We start from the raw sequence: 21,482 nt of genomic DNA on the forward strand, positions 1-21,482 counted from the left end.
TTCCTCCTAATAAGTATCAGTGCCATAGACTCTCCTTCCTAATCTCTCAGGATAGATGTCATCATTGCCTGGAGATTTATTTGTCTCAAGTCCAAGTGGCCTTTTATCTTATTGATAACTTTGCTATAAATTTATTTGGGTTATATTTATGCAGGGGCCATGCCACTTATGACTCTTTATTACTTTGTGCCTATCAGTTTCAAAGCCAATTTGCATCTTTTATGTCCTTTTCCCTGACTGTCATCGTTGTGGTATTGAGTTATTTTACTATTGTGCTTATCGGCAGCTATGGTGCTTTTTACAGCTATTTCTTTGTATCTGTGTACACCATTTAAATATGGTTTTACAGCTTCTTGTATTCAAAGTGAACCCCATAATTGGAATTAAGCAATGTAATGAACTGGCTTAAGGAGGGGCCAGAATGGCAACTCAACGTCCCTGGATATAGAGTTTTCAGGCGGGATAGAGGGGGAGATAAAAAAAGTCGGGGTGGGGGTGGGGTGTGGTGCGGTTTGTGTAGCATTATTAGTTAAGGAATCAATAACAGCTTTGAGGAGGGATGATATACTAAATGAATCATCAAATGAGGCCATATTGTTGGAGCTCAAAAATAAAAAAGGGGCAGCCACGCTACTGGGAGTGTACTATAGACCCCCAAATAGTGAGAGGGAGTTAGAAGAATAAATATGTAGGCAAATTTCTGAGTGCAAGAACTATAGGGCAATAATAATTAGGGATTTCAACTACCCCAATATCAACTGGGATACCAACAGTGTGAGGGGCACAGAGGAGACAAAATTCTTGAACTGTGTTCAAGAGAACTTTTTTAGCCAGCACGTAACAAGCCCAACGAGAGGGGGTGCAATTCTAGATTTAGTCAGTAATGAAGTTGGGCAAGTGGAGGAAGTAACAATGGGTGACCATTTTTGGAGATAGTGACCATAATACAGTAAGTCTTAGCATAATCATGGAAAAAGACAAAGATAAAACAGGCGTAAGAGTTCTAAATTGGGGGAAGACAAATTTTAAGAAGCTGAGAGGTGACCTGGAGAAATTGTAATGGATACAGCTACTTGAAGGAAAATCAGTGGCAAACCAGTGGGAGGCATTCAAAAGCAAGATTTTACAGGCACCGTGTAGGTATGTCCCCACAAAGATATAGGATGGTACTGCCAAATCTAGAGCCCCCTGGTTATCAAAAAGCTTACAGGGTAAGTTTAAAGCAGAAAAAGAAAGTTTACGACTATCCCAAAAATCTTAATACTTTAGAAAGCCCAGAGGAGTATAGAAAGTGCAGGAGTGAAGTGAAAAAGGAAATTAGAAAAGCAAAGAGAGGACATGAAAAATGATTGACAGGTAAAATCAAGGAAAATCCAAAGATGTTTTATCAGTACATTAAGAGCAAGAGGATAACTAAGGGAAGGGTAGGGCCTATCGGAGATGTGCAAGGGAACTTGTGTGTGGATGCAGAAGATGTGGCAGGGTTCTTAATGAATTTTTTGTCTGTCTTCACAAAGCAGAGGGTTGATGTAGGCATTGTAGTTAAAGAGGAGTGTGAAATATTAGATACGATAAGCATAATGAGAAAGTACAAGAGGGTCTGACATTCTTGAAAGTGGATAAATTGCCAGGGCCGAATGGATTGCAATCCAAGTTGTTAAAGGAAGTCGGGGAGGAAATAGTGGATGTGCTGAGGGTCATCTTCAAATCCTCACTGGATACAGGAGAGGTACCAGACGATTGGAGGTCTTTAAACGTTCTACCATTGTTTAAAAAGGGTGCGAGGGATAGAGCAAATAAATATAGGCCAGTCAGTCTGACCTCGGTGGTGGGTAACTTGTTAGAATCTATTCTGAGGGACAGGATAAACTGCCGCTTAGAAAGGCATGGATTAATCAGGGATTGTCAGAATGGGTTTGTTGAGGGAAGGTCATGTCTGACAAACTTAATTGAGTTTTTTGAGGAAGTAACAAGAAGGATTGATGAGGGTAGTGCAGTGGATGGCGTCTACATGGATTTTAGTAAGGCATTTGACAAGGTCCCACATGGCAGACAGGTCAGTAAAATGAAAGCCCATGGGATACAGGGGAATGTGGCAGGTTTGATCCAGAATTGACTCAGGGCCAGGAAACAAAGGGTAGTAGTCACTGGGTTTTTTTGTGAATGGAATGCTGTTTCCAGTGGCATTCCACAGGGCTCATTGTTGGGTCCCTTGCTGTTTGTGGTATCTATTAATGGTTAGAACTTAAATGTGGGAGGCATGATTGGGAAATTTGCTGATGACACAAAAATTGGCTGAGTAGTTGATGGTGTAGACTCCAAACAGATATCAATGGTTTGGTTGAGTGGGTGGAAAAGTGACAAATGGAATTCAGTCCAAAAAAGTGTGAGGTAATGCATTTGGGAAGGGCAAATAAAGCGAGGGAATACACAATAAATGGCAAGATGTGGAGAGGGGAAGAAGACGACCTTGGAGTGCATGTCCACAGGCCCCTGCAAGTGGCAGAACAGGTAGATAGAGTGGTGAAGAAGGTATTTGGAATGCTTTCCTTTATTGGCTGAGGTATAGAATTCAAAAGCAGGGATGTAATGCTGGAACTGCATAAAACACTGGTTAGACCACAGTTGGAGTATTGTGTCAGTTCTAGTCACCACATTACAGAAAGGACATAATTGCTCTGGAGAGAGTACAGAGGAGATTTACAAGAATGTTGCCAGGGCTCGAAAATTGCAGCTATGAGGAAAGATTGGATTTTCCTTAGAACAGAGGAGGTTGAGGGGTGACTTAATAGAGGTGTACAAATTATGAGGGGCTATTTAGAGTGGACAGGAAGGATCTGTTTCCCCTAGCGAGAGATCAATTACCAGGGGGCACAGATTTAAGGTGATTGGTAGAAGGATTAGAGGGGACATGAGGAAAAGTTTTTCACCCAGAGGATGGTGGGTGTCTGGAATTCCCTGCCAGGAACGGTGGTGGAGCAGAAAACTTTTTTTTTCTTTTAAAAGGTACCTGGACATGCACCTGAATTGCTGTAACCGGCAAGGCTATGGACCAGGTGCTGGAAAGTGAGATTAGATTGGGCGGCTACTTTTTTCTTATGGCATGGACATGATGGGCTGAATGGCCTCCTTTGCCATAATTCTTCTATGGTTCTAGCATTGGAAAATGGGAATTTATTGTTTTATAAATATTCAAATAATCAGAATTGATAGTGAATAGTAAGACAAGGGGTGGCTCAGCTTCCAAGTAGTGAAAGGCAATTTATGACTGACATTGAAAAATGCTTCCTCACACGAGTCATCAACTTATGGAATGGGCCTCTGGATAGGGTTGGGATATCAGAAACCCGAGAATGATCTGAAATAGTGTAGTGCTGTGATGGGTGGGACTGTGGGTTGGGAATAAACATTTCAACGTCGATGAATGGTCCAAAATTACTGAAAAGAACTGGCAAAACATTTTGAGCTTTGATGAGTTTATAACAGTCTGCAAAATTACACACACTGTTTCAATCTGCTCCGCTTCTGTTGCTCACTCAACATGAGTTAATAAGTTCCAGTCCAAGCTTATGCTGTCTCAGCAAGGTGTTTTTCATCAATTCAAAAGAACAGGAATATATGGCCTTAATTAGTTTGGTAACCTCCTTCAGCCTACGTTAAAGCCTGGCTCCCCAACCCCGACCCTGATCCGACCCGACTACGTGTCTTGGGTTTGGGTCGGGTCTATATTTCGAGTCCAGCATTCGGGGTCAGGTTGGACTGGACAGTGCTGCTTCTGGGATCAGGCATACCCATGATTCCCCACAACTCCATCTGCAGGAATAGCCTGCTGCTGGAACGGATGAAGGATATTCGTGTCGGGTCGGGCGCGAAAAAAATTAAAGGACTCTGGTTCGGGTTGGCTGTGGTCGGGTCGGGCCCAGGTTGGATTTTAATTTTATACCTGAGCCATGCTTTAGCCTGCATCCCTCTGCGGACGCTGCTGCTCCAATTCTGGCCTCTTGTTCATCCCAATTTTTCATTGTTCCATCATTGGCAGCTGTGCCTCCAGCTGCCTCGGCACTAACCTCTGGAATTCCCTCCCTAAAACTCTCTACCTTTCTACACTGTCCTCCTTTAAAATGCTTCTTAAAAGCTACTTCTTTGACAAAGCTTTTGGTCACCTGTCCTAATAGCTCCCATGTGGCATGGTGTAAAAGTTTGTTTCATAATGTTCCAGTGAAGCATCTTAGGATGTTTTACTACACTAACAGTGCTATAAAAATGCCAGTTTTTGTTGCTGGTAGCCCATTCTACGTCCAGTGCAACCCTGATGATTAAAAGGATTAGCTGTTTGCTTGGAGGGTGACCAATGTCCCCTTTTTTTTTTGTTGATGTTTATGTCCTGTACATTTCAATGTGCAGTACCTTTAAATTTTGTTGCGGGGCTGCACACATGCAGTATCTTGGGGCAACTTGTGAGCGAGCTGTGCGACACTTTCCAGATTGCTGCGCAGGTCTGCACTTTAGATGCAACGTTGAGAGTGACCATTCCCACCACACATGGGTCAAGTTTCAATTCATTGCAAGTGCTTACTTGCCATGGAAGTTGACTTTTCTATTGAGCTGAAACAAAATGTATCATTAAAACATGAATAGATGGTTCAAGTAATAAATTGATATGTGAATTTTAAGTTCTTGAGAAAAGAATCCTACTAGATTTCTTTCACTATGAAACAACTATTTGCAATATGTCTCACTCCCTGATTGTTCGTCTATTGCCTTCCAACTCTCCTTGCATTTTTGGTCTCACTGTTGGTGTTTCAGTCAGTTCGCTTTCTCTGTGTGATCAGTTGTGCCGTCTGTCCCCTTGCTCTTGATTTTCCTGTCTCTGACAATTACTGATTGTACTTAGCTGGGTTCATCTTTTTTGTAATTTGTGGGCCAGGTGATTTGGAGTTTAGAGTTGATTCACCAGTCAGAAAGCAGCATTGGGGATTGATTTGTACTCACTTTGAAGCTTGCAAATTAAGCGGGAGAGCAGAGTGCTGTGGAAGTCGGAACACAAATAGAAAATAGGTAACTTGGACTTAAGAGCTGGATAGCCAGGGTTTGTCCAATGCACTTTGGACATCTTCGATTTATCATATTTCCATCCATTACGGGAGAAAATTTGTCTGCAGAAATCAGAATACAGAGCCCGAATAGTAAAATAATTTCTTGCTTCATATTCAGGATAATAAGGCTTGTGATTTTTCTCCTTCTTCTCACTCTCTCTCTACTTCTCCCTTTTGCCCTTGCTCTTGCTCTGTCAATCTTTTTTACTCTTTCTCATGTCCTTCTTTTCCTTCATCCTCTCCTTTCTCTCCCCACCAGGACTCCACAAAGTGCTTTGTTTTCCTTCAGTGTAGATCCAAGAGTACCCAAAACCTTTGTGTACCATGCTCATTTTGTCATGTGTGAATCTAGAGTGAATGTTAGTTCTATATCAGTTGTGTTTATTTGTATGTAGGTGGAATGCATTAACTGGGGTTTTACATGGGCACATATAATGAGACACTTTTTGAAACTGTGGTGTGGTTGAATTGGGAGGGATATAGTTGTAATGTTTTACTCTGTAAATAAATGCAAGTCTGACTAAAGATTGACCCCACTATCATCCTTCATCAGTTGGCTTTCCAGAATGGATGACAGCCGAGAATGGTTGCTTCGAAAGGTGAAAAAAATTCAGAAAGATCACAATCCTAGTAGACATTGAGAAATGGCAGAAAGCAACTGTAAATTGTTAGAGTATGATTACCCTCTGATATTCAGAGAGTCTGAGCCATATGACTAGTGGAAGAATGAAGTGGATATGGGTTACATCCCTACCAAAGAGGAAACAATGTATGGCCTTGGCATTGTTGCTTTCTACAAGAAGTAAAATCAGTAAAGTATTTTGTGAGCTGGATGCCCATCAGTTGGATAATGATGAAGGTTTGGATCTTCTATTAGAGTTCTTGGATGAAATTTACAAGAAAGGTGATTTGTTAAATGCCTATGAGGCAAGGTCAGACTTGGATGGATTTTGGAAAATAAATGATTATTCAAAAGAGAAATATAGTATGGACTTTAACAGACTGTATAAAAGATTGAGGAAATTCAATATATAGCTCCTTGGTTCAGTGCTAGCATTTAAATTTTGGATTGTGCAAAGGTGTCGCATATGGACAGGGTCTTGTTTCCAACTGGTGTTTGGTTCTCAGACTCCCTGTTGGATCAGATGTCTGCTGCATGGAAAAAAAATTCTGAGGAAATTGTCCTTTCCTTCAGCCTTGGTGGAACAAATGGGACATTCTGTGGTGACACAAAGAATAGAGGACTCAATGATTGCCAGATTTTGAAATGGTCCAGATCCTGGACGAAAGTATCAGTACAAATGAAAGGGTTATAGATGGGTGGAATGAGGATGGGAGCACCTTTAGCAGATCTGGCTATTCGAGCAGAAGACAGAATTGAAACAGCAATAATAGGCAAGTGAATCCCAGGAATGCCCAAGGAACAGTTAATAGGTGATTTAGGTGTGATTCAAAGTATCATTATGTGATCTGCCCAAAGCAGAGAGGAAGGGTCCTCGGAATGACCCATGAAAGAAAATTCTGAGGCAGAAGATAAGGATAATGATGAATCTGAACAAATTATACTAGTCACATGGAGTTTTGGTCCTGTGAGGGATGTGTTAGTGGCGGACTCTTTCAACTGTGGGGTGCTAGATATTGCTTGCACTTTGACACTATGTGGAATAGACTGGTTAAAATGTTACCTAGATTCACCAAATGCTGAGGATCGGCGCAGGGTTCAGAAGTATAAATGGACTACTTGCTTTACGTTGAGGCCACTAAAGAGAGTTGTAATTCCGTGTAAAATAGCTGGAGTAAGTCACTTTATCAGTAGTAATGTAGTCTCTAGTGAAAAAGCTTTGCTGTTGAGTAAACCTTCTATGAAAAAGGCACAAATGAACTTGACATGGAGCATGATAAGACAATTATTTTCGTAAAGTCAATGGATCTGCAGTTGATCAGGATGTTACTGTATCCTCTTTACAAAATGTGATGTTTCTCATCCGTGTTAGATAAGTATTAATGGCATCAGGTAATAAGAATCAGAGAAGAAAAGCAAATTGTCAAAGATTAAAATGTTGCGTAAGGATGCAGGTGTGGTTGATCAAGAATATACGAGGCTCATAGAGTTTAGTGAGAAGTGTAAAATCTGTTTTTAAAAAAAAACTATCGGACACCACTGTGTCCTATGGTAAGCCTTCCATTGGCGTTGCCTTGTATGTAAAGGTATGCAGCAAAGACAAATATTTTCATTTTACATTTTATAGACCTGGCGACCAGATTTAGTCTTTCTACAATAATACATATTAAGGACAAAATGATGTTTATAGGCAAAATCATGGAAAAATGGATAGGTACCAGCTAAGTTTCTGACAGAGCAGGCAATTTTCCAATGACTGGTTCAGAGACATGTGTGAAAACATGAACATTATGATCAAGAATACCACAGTTGAAAGTCCTTTCAACAATGGACTCTGAAAGGGGTCATGCGGTGATTGATGAAAATGCTGCATAAAATATTAGCTGATCAACCAGACAGGTTGACAACTGTTGTGACGTGGGCAGTTCATGCAAAGAACTTGCTTCAGATGGTTGGGCAAAATCCCAATTGCCTTTTGTGCTGTGTGATAGTCCTGCTCCAGAAGGTACGACAGTTAGTTCAATTTTTTAAAAATTCACATTTGTGTGCTTTACATGCAGGGAGACAGGCTTTCGTCAAGGCTGAAGTCTCACAGAAAATTCAGAGAGCTCTGAGACATCATATAAGACCATGCGAGACAGAATTTTAATTCAGGAGATTTGGTGTATTATAAAGAGAGGGTCATAGGGAATGGAAAGGCACTGGCAAGATAATAGATCATGATGGTAAGACAGTTATCAAACATGGCAATCAAACTGTTGAGGTTCATTCCTCCGAATTAATTGGGATTAACTACAAAATCTCACGCTCAGAGCAGCTGTTAGATGTAAACATACCTGAAATGTTTGTGTTTTGTGATAAGAACAAAAGAAATACGAGCAGGAGTAGGCCATTTGGCCCCTCAAGCCTGCTCCGCCATTCACTCTGGTAGAGAATTCCAAAAATTAACAACCTCAGAAAAGAAATTCTTCTTCATCTCCATCTTAAATGGGAGATCCCCTTATTTTTAAACTCTATCCCTTAGTTCTAGATTCTCGCATGAGGGGAAACATCCTCTCAGCATCTCCTCTGTGAAGCCCCCTCAGAATCTGTTTCAATAAGATCACCTCTCATTCTTCTAAACTCAAGTAAGTATAGGTTCAACCTGATCAACCTTTCCTCATAAGACAACCCCTTCATCCCAGTGAACCTTCTCTGAACTGCCTCCAATGCAGTGTATCCCTCCTTAAATAAGGTGACCAAAACTGCACACAGTACTCTAGGTATGGTCTCACCAACGCCCTGTAGAGTTGCAGCAAGACTTCCCTGCTTTTATATTACATCCCCCTTGCAATAAATGCCAACATTCCATTTGCCTTCCTAATTACTTGCTGTACTTGCATCCCTGTTTCATGTACAAGGACAGCCAAATCCTTCTGTACCACTGTATTCTGCAGTCTCTCTCCATTTAAATAATCTGCTTTTCTATTCTTCCAGCCAAAGTGGACACCGTCACATTTTCCCACATTATACTGCAAACAAATGGACCGCTGGGTTGAGCACTACCTAGAACTGTACGCCAGCGACAATGTTGTCACTGAGACTGCCCTCAATGCAGCCCAGCCTCTACCAGTCATGGATGAGCTGGACATACAGCCAACCAAATCGGAACTCAGTGATGCCATTGATTCTCTAGCCAGCGGAAAAGCCCCTGGGAAGGACAGCATTACCCCTGAAATAATCAAGAGTGCCAAGCCTGCTATACTCTCAGCACTACGTGAACTGCTATGCCTGTGCTGGGACGAGGGAGCAGTACCCCAGGACATGCGCGATGCCAATATCATCACCCTCTATTAAAAACAAAGGTGACCGCGGTGACTGCAACAACTACCGTGGAATCTCCCTGCTCAGCATAGTGGGGAAAGTCTTTGCTCGAGTCGCTCTAAACAGGCTCCAGAAGCTGGCTGAGCGCGTCTACCCTGAGGCACAGTGTGGCTTTTGTGCAGAGAGATCGACTGTTGACATGCTGTTCTCCCTCCGTCAGATACAGGAGAAATGCCGTGAACAACAGATGCCCCTCTCCATTGATCTCCCCAAACCCTTTGACCTCGTCAGCAGACGTGGTCTCTTCAGACTACTAGAAAAGATTGGATGCCCACCAAAGCTACTAAGTATCATCACCTCATTCCATGACAATATGAAAGGCACAATTCAACATGGTGGCTCCTCATCAGAGCCCTTTCCTATCCTGAGTGGCGTGAAACAGGGCTGTGTTCTCGCACCCACACTTTTTGGGATTTTCTTCTCCCTGCTGCTTTCACATGCGTTCAAGTCCTCTGAAGAAGGAATTTTCCTCCACACAAGATCAGGGGGCAGGTTGTTCAACCGTGCCCGTCTAAGAGCGAAGTCCAAAGTACGGAAAGTCCTCATCAGAGAACTCCTCTTTGCTGACGATGCTGCTTTAACATCTCACACTGAAGAGTGCCTGCAGAGTCTAATCTACAGGTTTGCGGCTGCCTGCAATGAATTTGGCCTAACAATCAGCCTCAAGAACACGAACATCATGGGGCAGGATGTCAGAAATGCTCCATCCATCAATATTGGCGACCACGCTCCTGGAAGTGGTTCAAGAGTTCACCTACCTAGGCTCAACTATCACCAGTAACCTGTCTCTAGATGCAGAAATCAACAAGCGCATGGGTAAGGCTTCCACTGCTATGTCCAGACTGGCCAAGAGAGTGTGGGAAAATGGCGCACTGACACGGAACACAAAAGTCCGAGTGTATCAGGCATGTGTCCTCAGTACCTTGCTCTATGGCAGCGAGGCCTGGACAACGTATGTTAGCCAAGAGCGACGTCTCAATTCATTCCATCTTCGCTGCCTCCGGAGAATACTTGGCATCAGGTGGCAGGACCGTATAACAGATAAAACAAATACTTGTTCAAAGACTCTGCCATTTCCTTGTTTCCCATTATTAATTCCCCAGTCTCATCCTGTAAGGGACCAACACTTACTTTAGCCACTCTTTTCCTTTTTTATATAGTTTGTAGAAAAATTTATGTCTGTTTTTATATTTCTTGCTAGTTTACTCTCATACTCTAATTTTTCCCTTTTTTATAGCCATCCTCTGCTAGTTTCTAAAATTTCCCAATCTTCGCACCATTATGCACCTTTTTCTTTCAATTTGATACCATCCTTAACTTTCTTAGTTTGCCACAGATGGTGCGTTCTTCTCATTGAGTCTGTATTTCTCATTGGAATTTATCTTTGTTGAGAGTTATGAAATATCTCCTTAAATGTCTGCCACTGCTTCTCTGACATCTTCCCTTTTAACCTATTTTCCCAGTCCAGTTTAGCCAACTCTTTCTTCATGCCCTGGCCTTTATTTAGGTTTAAGATGTCAGACCCAGATTGCTCACCCTCAAACTGAATATGAAATCCTATCATGGTTGAATCGCTCTTGCTTAGAGGATCCTTTTATTATGAGGTCATTAATTAATCCTGTCTCATTGAACATTACCAGATCTAAACTAGCCTGCTCCCGGGTTAGCTCCAGAACATATTGTTTTAAGAAACTGTCCCGAATATACGCAAAGAACTGATCCTCCAGACTACCTTTGCCAATTTGATTCATTCCATCTATATGAAGATTAAAGTCGTCCACGATTATTGCAGTACCTTTCTCACAAGCCCCCATTATTTCTTGATTTATACTCTGTCCACAGTGTCGCTACTGTTAGGAAGCCTATTAACTACTCCTACTTGTGACTTCTTTCCTTTGCTATTTTGTATCTGCACCCAAACTGATTCTACATCTTAATAAAAGCAAAGTACTGCAGATGCTGGAAATCTGAAATAAAAACACGAAATGCTGGAAATACTCAGGTCTGGCAGCATCTGTGGAGAGAGAAGCAGAGTCAGTGTTTCAGATCAGTGACCCTTCATCAGAACTGGCAAATATTAGAAATGTAATAGGTTTACAGCAAGTAAAGCAGGGGTGGGGCAAGAGATAACCAAAGAGGTGTTGATAGGACAAGGTCACAGAGAATAACTGATCAGAAGGTCATGGAGCAAAGGCAAACGTTATGTTAATGGTGTGGTGAAAGAGTTAGTGCAGAGAGGGCGTTAATTGAAAGAAAAATGAACAGCCTGGCCCCAAGCACAAGCATAAAAAAAAACAGTGGGTAGGCACAGTAGAAACAAACTAAAATAAAATAAACAAAGAAAAAAGAAAAAATAACTCAAAATAGAAAGGGCGGGGCGAGTGCCATCATGCTCTGAAATTATTGAACTCATTGTTCAGTCCTGCCGGCTGTAGCGTGCCTAATCGGTAAATGAGGTGCCGCTCCTCGAACTTGCGTCGATGTTCACTGGAACACTGCAGCAATCCCAGGACAGAGATGTGGGCATGAGAGCAGGGGGGTGTGTTGAAATGGCCAGCAACCGGAAGCTCGGGATCATGCTTTGGGACCGAACGGAGGTGTTCAGCAAAGCGGTCACCCAATCTGCGTTTGGTCTCCCCAATGTAGAGGAGACCACACTGTGAGCCGCGAATACAGTATACTGTATTGAAAGAAGTACAAGTAAACCGCTGCATCACCTGAAAGGAGTGTTTGGGGCCTTGGATAGTGAGTAGAGAGGAAGTAAAAGGACAGGTATTACACCTCCTGTGATTGCAGGGAAGGTGCAGTGGGAAGGGGATGAGGTGGTGGGGGTAATGGAGGAGTGGACCTGGGTGTCGTGGAGGGAACAATCCCTTCAGAATGCTGACTGGATAGGAGGGGAAGATGCATTTGGTCGTGGCATCACGCTGGATGTGGCGGAAATGGCGGAGGATGATCCTTTGGATGTGGAGGCTGGTGGGGTGGAAAGTGAGGACAAGTTGCAGTTCTGGGAGGGTGGGGGAAGGGTTGAGGTGCGGGAAATGGGCTGGACACGGATGAGGGCCCTGTCAACCACAGTGGGGGGGAATCGTCGGTTGAGGAAAAAGGAAGACATATCAGAAGTGCTGTCATGGAAGGTAGCATCATCAGAGCAGGTGGGTTGGAGATGGAGAAACTGGGAGGATGGAATGGAGTCCTTACAGGAGGCATGCTGTGAATAAGTGTAGTCGAGGTAGCTGTGGGAGTCAGTGGGCTTATAATGAATATTAGTAGACAGCCTATCCCCAGAGATGGAGACAGAGAAGTTGAGGAAGGGAAGGGAAGTGTCGGAGATGGGCCATGTAAAGGTGAGAGAAGGGTGGAAATTAGAAGCAAAGTTGATAAAGTTTTCCAGTTCCGGGCGGGAGCAGGAAACTGCATCAATACAGTCATCAATGTACCAGAAAAAGAGTTTCGGGAGATGGCCTGAGTAGGACTGGAACAAGGAATGTTTGACATATTCCACAAAAAGACGGGCATATCTAGGACCCATGCGGGTACCCATAGTAACACCTTTTACTTGAAGGGAGTGAGTGGAGTTGAAGGAGAAGTTGTTCAATGTGAGAACACGTTCAGCCAGGCGGAGGAGGGTGATGGTGGATGGGGCTGGTTGGGCCTCTGTTCAAGTAAGAACCGGTGAGCCCTCAAACCGTCTTGGTGGGGGATAGAGGTGTAGAGAGATTGGACTTCCATTGTGAAGAGTCACAGATGTAGGTGAGAAGAGACTGGACCAGGGGAGAATAGATAGAGTCAAGATAGGAAGAAATATGTTCAGTGGGGCAGGAACAGGTTGAAACAATGGGTCTGCCGGGACAGTCCTGTTTGTGGATTTTGGGAAGGAGGTAGAAGCGGGCTGTCTGGGGTTGCAGGACTGAGGTTGGAAGCTGTAGAAGGAAGATCTCCAGAGGAGATGATTCCACATCTTGACCTTCTGAACTAAGACCATTTCTCACTAGTGTACTGGTCTCTTCCTTTATTAACAGAACTACCCCACCTCCTTTTCATTCTTTCTTATCCTTCTGAAATGTCAACCATCTTGAATATTTAGTTTCCAGCCTTGGTCACCTTGCATCCACGATTCTGTAATGGCTATCATATCATGCTCCTTTTTTTCTATTTGTGCTATCAAATCATCCATCTTGTTCCGAATGCTGTGTGCATTCAGATAAAGAGCCTGACCTCATTTTCTGGTGCACTGTTATTTTTGAAAGCTCTGTCTCTTCATGTCAGATTCTGGTTATCATTATCCATATCGCTATCCTGCACTATTGCCTTGTCCTTTCTTTTTAACTTGCAAAATCTCCCCCCATATGAACCCTTCCTCCCCACTGCAGGTATTTAGTACAAAGCCCTCTCTATAGTCCTAGTTATACGATTCCCTAGGACACTGGTCCCAGCATGGTTTGGGTGAAGGCGATCCCAACGGTACAGCTCTGTATTTCCCCTGTACTGGTGCCAGTGCCCTATGAATCAAAACCCATTTCTCCGACACCAAATCTTTGAGCCACGCATTCAACTCTCTTGATCTTATTTACCCGAGGCCAATTTTCTCATGACTCAGGTGGCAATCCAGAGATTATCACCTTTGTGATTCTGCTTTTTAATTTACTGCCTAGGTGCTCATACTCCCTCAGCAGAACCTCTTTGTTCATTCTGCTATGTTGTTGGTACCTACATGGACCAAGAGAACTGGATCCTTCTCCTCCCACTCCAAGTTCCTCTCCAGCACCAGGAGATGCCCTTAATGCTGGCACCTTGAAGGGAACACAGCCTTCGGGAGTCATGCTCCTGGCTGCAGAGAACAGTATCTATCCCCCTAACTATACTGTCCCCTACTACAAATACATTCATTGTTACTCGCCCCCACTTGAATGGCTCCCTGGTGCTGTGGTCAGTTTGCTCATCCTCCCCGCAGTCCCTGCTCTTGTCCACACGAGCTGCAAGAACATTGATCTTGTTGGACAAGTGCAAGGGCTGAGGCTGCTCCATTACTACCTTCTGAATTCACATACCTGCCTCACTCTTATTCACACCCTCATGTTCCTGACCGTGGACCAAATCTGAAGTACGTACTCTAAGGGGTGTGACTGCCTCTTGGAACAAAGTGTCCAGGTAACTTTTCCCCTCCCTGATGTTTCGCAGTGTCTGAAGCTCAGACTTCAGCTCATCAACTCTGATGAAGATTTTAAAGAACTGAATACGGCAGGTTGAGGGCTGGATAGTGGTAATGTAAATGATCATGACACATAGGGCTGAGCTATCGCATCCAAAGCTCAATTGCACAGAGTGGGTACTCTGATGATAGGTATTCCAGAGGGGTCTAATGAATGGAAGAATATGACAATTGTGGGACGTGCAGGAAAAGCTACTGACAAATTTAAATATTGGTTGAATGTTCAGGATGATGGTGAAGAAGCGAGGTCCATGGACTGGCAGAATGGAGTGAAAGAGTGAAGCGTAAGAAAGCGCATAACAAGTTCTGATAGTGGGTCTGGAAGTGACTTGTGACAGAAAACGATCACATGCCGGAGAAAGAGCCTCTACTAGTGCAAGATGGAGATCTGACAGTGGTAGTCCCAACAGACATCAAAGTGCAAATAGAGGCTGTAGCTTGAATAATTACACAATGAAACGATGGCTACAGAACTGGAAGCAGAAGTCCTCATGACCGGGAAGTTTAGGTGGCTGTCAATAATCTTGAGAAGAAATTAATGAGAGGCAAAACAAAAGGATTTAGGTAGTTGGAGAGAGTTTTGAGTTTACTCCGAGGTACCAGATAAGGGACAGCCAACCTTGTAACATTGATGCATTTTTACTGAAAAAGTCCTTGCTGAGGGAACCTACAAAGCTAAATTGTTGCTAGGGGTTTTGAAGAGTGACTGGGTGATACAGATTTTAGAGTGGATTCTCCTCCCACAGCTGGAAAAGTAATGTTGAAAACGTTTTTAGCTCTTTTGGCCATGTATTCATTGGAGTGTAGATCAATTGGCATAAAAGCTGTGTTTTTGCAGGGTGATACTTTTCAGAGGGAAGTGTTTCTGAGACTGCCCAAAGAGTCGGCAGTCACAGAAGGGAAACTACGGAAACTAAACAAATGCGTCTGTGGTCTGAATGATGCTCCCAGGGTGTGGTACTTTTCGGTGAAATTTGTTTTGCTGAAAATAGGTGGTGTTCAACTAAAAGCAGATCCCGAAATGTTGTATTGGTTATCATAAAGGAATATTTCCGGACATCATCTTGATGCTTGATGATTTCATATGGGGTGGTACTGTGGAATTTGAGAAATGTGTCAGTAGAATTTACGATTGGGAGTCAGGCTTCTGCAACTTTTAAATATATTGGTTTAGATATTAAGCAGTGTAGGTCTGGATAACTTTAAATCAGCAATCCTATTTAGAGAGCGTTACTCCCATCCCGTTTAATCCTGCAAGGTCATCACAGAAAGATGATATATCTTAAAAAAGACAGAGCAATTGTGAAGCTTGATTCGTCAGTTGAACTGGTTGTGCATTCAGACTAGACCACATGCTAGTTTTGATGTGCTGGAGTTAAGTACTATGATGAAACACTCTAAAGTAAAGAATATTTTAAGGGCAAATAAAACATTGAAAAAATTAAATCTGGAGAAATGCGTTCTTAAGTTCCCATCCTTAGGTGACCAAAGAACATGAAACTAATCATTTCTAGTGATGCTTCACATGTTAACCTTCCTGATGGGCATTCGAGAGCAGCTGGTTTATAATATTTCTCTTAAGTAAAAGAAATGTTTGGGAAGCTAAGAAAATAAAAAGGATTGTTCAAAGTACTTGAGCTGCAGAAACACTGGTTCTTGTGGCGGCATTGGATATGGGATTTGATTTGTTAAATATTTTAAGTGAGGTTCTATACAAGGGGTGTACTGAAGATAGTATACCCATGTTTTGTAGATAATTCATTGTGGGATAATGCTCTCCAAAAATTGAGAGTGAGACGAGGTTACACATTGACCTTGCTGGCTTGACATAAATGCGGAAGAGAATGGAAAGCTCTAAGATTAAATGGGGCAATGCAAGCCATCAACTGTCTGATTTTTTTTACTAAAAGAAATGCTTGTATGAAGAAATTGTTAGGGGTCCTAGAGGAGGGGCGTCTTGCAATGTAATTTTTTTGTTCAGAACATGGAAGTTTTTTGATTTGTTTTGGAATGTTGTTTGTGTATGTTATTTCAGTTTTATTTAAGGAGAAAGAAAGGAGTCTGTTAATTGTAAATCAATTGTTTCATTATATGCAGGTGGAGGGCATTAATTGGGGTTTCACATGAGCACATATAAAGAGATACTGAAACTAGTGTGGCTGAGTTAGATATATGCATGTAATGTTTCACTCTGTAAATAAATCTATTTGAGTAAAGATTGGCTCCAGTATCATCCTTTACCAACTGACCTCTTTAATAGAACAAATGTCAGGATATTTGACCACATGATGCATCTGTGGCAACTGTTACTGAGTCAACACAGGGCGGCACAGTGGTTAGCACCGCAGCCTCACAGCTCCAGCAACCCGGGTTCAATTCTGGGTACTGCCTGTGTGGAGTTTGCAAGTTCTCCCTGTGACCGCTTGGGTTTTCTCCGGGTGCTCCGGTTTCCTCCCACAGCCAAAGACTTGCAGGTTGATAGGTAAATTGCCCCTAGTATAGGTAGGTGGTAGGGAAATTGTGGGGATGTGGTATGAATATGGGATTAATGTAGGATTAGTGTAAATGGGTGGTTGATGGTTGGCACAGACTCGGTGGGCTGAAGGGCCTGTTTCGGTGCTGTATCTCTAAATAAAAAAAATAAATAAATAAACACCAATATTCATTTTTCATTAGTGGACATTCAGTAGTAATTGGGAGTGTGAACCCTAACTGATTTTTTTTTTTCTTTTCCAAAACTCGAAGGCATTAAGTCCAATCGCACCCAGTGACTGTGTCTTCCCTGAGATTGCAGGCTTGGAATGAAGCCTCTGACTTCTGGTCTGTATTGGCTTAAGTGTGGAACACAATGCAGAGCCTGTTAATTTGTGATGCTGGGACAGCAGTTAGAGGTGTTATTGTGGTCCTTACTGCCTTTGGGCTGGGAAAGAGAGAAAAGGAAAGCAGACTCTTGCTCCCAATAGCAACAAGTGATGTCTTCTGGAACATCCATGTTTATAAATGTCAAGCGAGGACAAGATGGGGCTCAGCTGTGATGCCTCGGCAAATGATCTTCATCTTTCTGTTCATTGTAGAGAGTCATGTGAAGATTGTGGTGCTGTGGGTACTTTGTGGAGCCTGTTCACTAGCAAGTGTCAGTACCTTCAGGAAAGGTGGAGAATTTAAAACAAAAAGAGTTAGAATTAGATGCTGGAGGAGTTGCTTGTGCATAAACTGGAAATTATTTGGAGATTGCAGTAGAAGCAATATAATAAGTCATAAATGATTTATGGTGAATCATTGACCGTAAATGATTGCAATTTTAAATGTAATAAAAGCTGATTTAAAAAATAACTTCATTTGTTTTTCAGCGGATGTACGTTCTTTGTTTCTGCCAGGAAGCTATGAGGAAAAGATCACACATCTTGGAAAGTCCCTCAAGAACTTTACCCGTCTTAAAACACTTGACCTATCCCGTAATTCTCTGGTTACATTAGAGGTCAGTTTCTTGCTTTTCATTGTTAATCTTTAGTCCATTTGCCTTTGTATTATAACTGTTAAATACATAAAATATTCAGTTTTGTTATGCACATTGTTACATAATTGTCCTTTGGTGTTGCATTAATAGTCTTCTACAATAGGCATAAATGCATATGATCAAAGGATGTCCTGTACTAATATATTCGTTACGGTATGTCATTCAGGAGTATTTGTTTGTGTGGTTTATTGGACTCCAAACAAGTGTTTTGTAAAACCCTGTCTCAGGATTTGCTGCATATTCAATCAGCAGAGTTTCCTAAGATCCATTTTCTTCAGATCAGCTCCCTAGTAAGCCACATTGGAGTCACTTGAACCTCTCTGAGTTACTGTCAACCCTTGCTCATAACTTGGTTCCCTGTGCAGCTGTGGAGGGAAGAAGTCAAGAAATGGCAGGTCTGTGTGAAACTGCTGCAACAACAAGCACAATTGAACAGCAAGTTGTCAGGCAAGCTCCCACCTGCCAAGAATGAAGAAAATTAATTTCGCCACATTAATGTTGATTTTGGACTGTTGTTGAAGAAGGAACTTGTTTAAAAAAAAACAATTGGAGACTTTGGCTGGAGAGAGACATTCGCATATCAACAGACAGCACTTCAAAGGATAAAAGGGCTATTCCCTGGTCCAACTTAATCCACAATGGACTTTTGATTACCAGTTGAAGGTGGAAAGGCTAGCATTCCAAGTTAACTGCGAAGATGGCTGAATACACAAACAGATGTGGTCAGACCAGTTTAGTCATATGACTGGCTGACTGTTGGAGTTGCTTGAATTTTGAACTTAGGCTGTTTTCTCCTGGACTGAGAACACCTCTCTCCTGTCTGCTCTCAACTCACTCTCACCAGCTTCAGAAACCTATGAACCCCAAGAGAGAAATGTCTCCTACAGTCAACAGGGTTTAGGAAAAATACTGGGCTCCAATGAAAAGAAGGACTACTTACAAAAGAACTATAATGAGCTTGAAGCATAGTAAACAAGAAACTCTTCTGATATTGCCTCAAACCTCCCCATTTTATTTCTCTTCTCTTTTCTGTCCCTATTTACATGTGCGTATCACGTATGCATGCTAGCGTGGGGGGCGGCATGTATCCATAGGCGTTAACCGAATTAGAGTTTAAATTTAAAGTTTAATAAATTTCACTTTTCTTCTTTAAACCTAAGCGCCTGCGCTCATTTATTTGCCTTATAATTGGAAAGTGGTGAACAAAGATTCACCAAAGGGGGAACTCAAAATACTGTTTAAAATTAAACCCTATTATAATAAGACCAGGTGAAGACAGTAAAAGACCCCTAGACACCTTTCTCACCTTGTCGTAACAAAGTCTTCTGCCCCCTCCCCACCTCTCCCAATTTTTCTTCCACTTTCAATATGTACAGAATGGAAGGTGTACTCATTTTCCAGTTGATCCACCATTAACATGCCACAGGTAAAGTGCCAGTCCAAACAACTCTGAGAAATGCCACAAGAGATGCATGTATTTTACAACAGTATTGCATGAAATTTGAGGTCAATGGCAAACTAATGGCACTAGTCATTCCTTGCACTCAAGCTTGCCTACAGACTTAGTGAGCTTTTGCACTGGAGCTTGCAATGATTAGAAAGCCATTTTGGTGTAGTGAACAGGGCAAGCAACTGTGAATTGCCTTAACCAATCAGATTGAAGAATTGTTACTGAGCAGCACAGAGTCTGAACCAGAAAATCTAAGTTAGAATGTTTGATTAAATGTCAAATCATGTACAGAAAGCAAAACCGAGGGAAAGAGATGGGATTAGGAACGAGAGATGAGACAAGGAAAACATTTCAAATTATTTAAGTTTAAAATTTTTTTTATCAATCTCCAACAATAATTAAAATCTGAAGAAATGAGACTTCACCTTTTGTAAAAGTTTAAAAAGTTGCAGAGAGGTTGTTTGGCAGTAATTATGACTTAGCATGCTGTTCACAATTTACTTATATCTGAATGTGCAAGTCCTAACTTTTTCTGGTGTGTTTAGTGGGTAAGTAGTGGTTAAGTACCACAACTTCAAGTCCTTCATGTATTTTAATGCCATAATCTTTCATTGAAACACCAGTATTGTGAAGCTACTAGAGGAGCAGGAACTTGGGCGGCAACTTCCTCATTTCCATGTTTATCAGTGCATGTGCAGTCACCAGAAGTTGTTGTCCGATTTACACTTCGTGGCGAGCACTGATCCTCACTGATTATTTCTGCTGCAAATTCTAGGCCCACAGTACATCTTTCCAGTATAATAATTTCATCCTTATAAAAAGGAATGCTCTCTATTAACATTAGCAATGCCACTGGCTCAAATACGGAATTTATTTGCACTTGAGGCTTATGCTGAACATTGACAAATACGACTAAAGCATGAATTATGGGGGCTGGGGGGAGGCAAAGGTCATACTTTTTTTTTCTGGGACTTCCTGTTCTTCCTGACTTGCAATATGATTTCTTCTACTGTGTTTGTTACCCCCTTTGCTTTTCAGTTGTTATAAATCAGCATCCCTGATTGAACCCTTTGACTTTGCATATCTTAGTTCAAAAGTGTGTGTGACTGCTGTTTCTCTTTTGTTAGTATGTACATATAATCAATTGCAAGAGATCAGCAAAGATTACTATCCTTTTGAACCCCAGAGCTGCTTTCCAACCAGTTAGATTGCGGAATTGTGTCTGCATTGCCGTATGACACGAGTTTTCAATAGACTATTTAAATGAATTTGCAAACTGTCCGAGTATTAGTTGTAGTTAATGTCAATCCTAATAGTTTCCTAATGTCGTAGTCTCCCCTTCCTCCTCTGCAAAGACAGCGACTCACTGAGCACAGCAATTCCTTTCCTCCTTGCACTGCTGCCGATTTCCTTGCCCCCTTTTTCATTTGATTGACAATTGCGACTGCATGAGTAACAAAAATAGGACAAAAAAAAATTTGAAGCAATTATCGAGCTGACATAGGTGCATGTGCAGAGATACTGTTGCCTGAATCTAATAGTCGGGTGATACTAGATCTGAATGGTCTATAGTGCCCACTGGTGATGTAGTGGAAGGATTCAGGGAGTGAGAGTAAAAGAGCCAACTGCCCCATTTAGCCTGGGGGAAGAGAGAAACAACAACTCCGTCATCCGAGGACAAAAATGTGGGGGGGCAGGGGGTACAAAATATCCAGTGGGACCTGGCGTGAGGGGAGTGGAGGATGGAGAGCTCAAGCCAAGGAATCTGCAACCAGTGATCGTCGTGTCTCTCCCTTCTCATCGAGCGGGTGCCTGGGCTCACTGGCAGCTGCTGCCTTATTGCACAGATGCTTGGGAGGGGCTAACAGAAGTCTGAATTAAGGCCGGAGAGAACAGTTTGCTCAGCTCGATCCCACCCACCTGAATTTTTAAAAATTTTTTTATATCCTGGAAATTATTTGTGATGGGCCCCTTGAAACCTTCTTGCGAACCTCTAAGAGGCTATGGACTCCCGGTTGGGAAACCCTTTAAAGTGTAGACATGGACAGCCAGTGGGTCTGATACCTGTGATGATCTTGCTGTACAATGTGTCCTTGGGGAACCTGCCATCTTCCATGCAGCTCACATGGCCAAGGCATCTGAAGCGCCGCTAACTCAGTCGGGTGTATATGCTGGGGATGTTGTCCGCCTCGAGGATTTCTGCGTTGGAGATATGGCCCTGC

At 42.4% G+C, this 21,482-nt stretch overlaps 1 protein-coding gene across 3 annotated transcripts in view; it reads left to right on the plus strand.

Annotated features, from left to right (window-relative positions):
• cep72 (centrosomal protein 72) overlaps nucleotides 1-21,482 on the plus strand; it is a 234,410-nt gene that overhangs the window by 103,796 nt on the left and 109,132 nt on the right. For all 3 annotated transcript variants that reach the window (XM_068055509.1, XM_068055516.1, XM_068055501.1), the window contains one exon: nucleotides 17,644-17,771. Coding sequence is in view for 1 of the 3 variants with exons in the window: in XM_068055501.1 (XP_067911602.1) it covers nucleotides 17,644-17,771 (128 nt within the window). In the remaining 2 variants the exon portion in view is untranslated. The remainder of the gene's footprint in view (nucleotides 1-17,643; nucleotides 17,772-21,482) is intronic.

This window comes from Heterodontus francisci, chromosome 2, assembly GCF_036365525.1.
Source record: "Heterodontus francisci isolate sHetFra1 chromosome 2, sHetFra1.hap1, whole genome shotgun sequence".
Classification (NCBI taxonomy): domain Eukaryota; kingdom Metazoa; phylum Chordata; class Chondrichthyes; order Heterodontiformes; family Heterodontidae; genus Heterodontus; species Heterodontus francisci.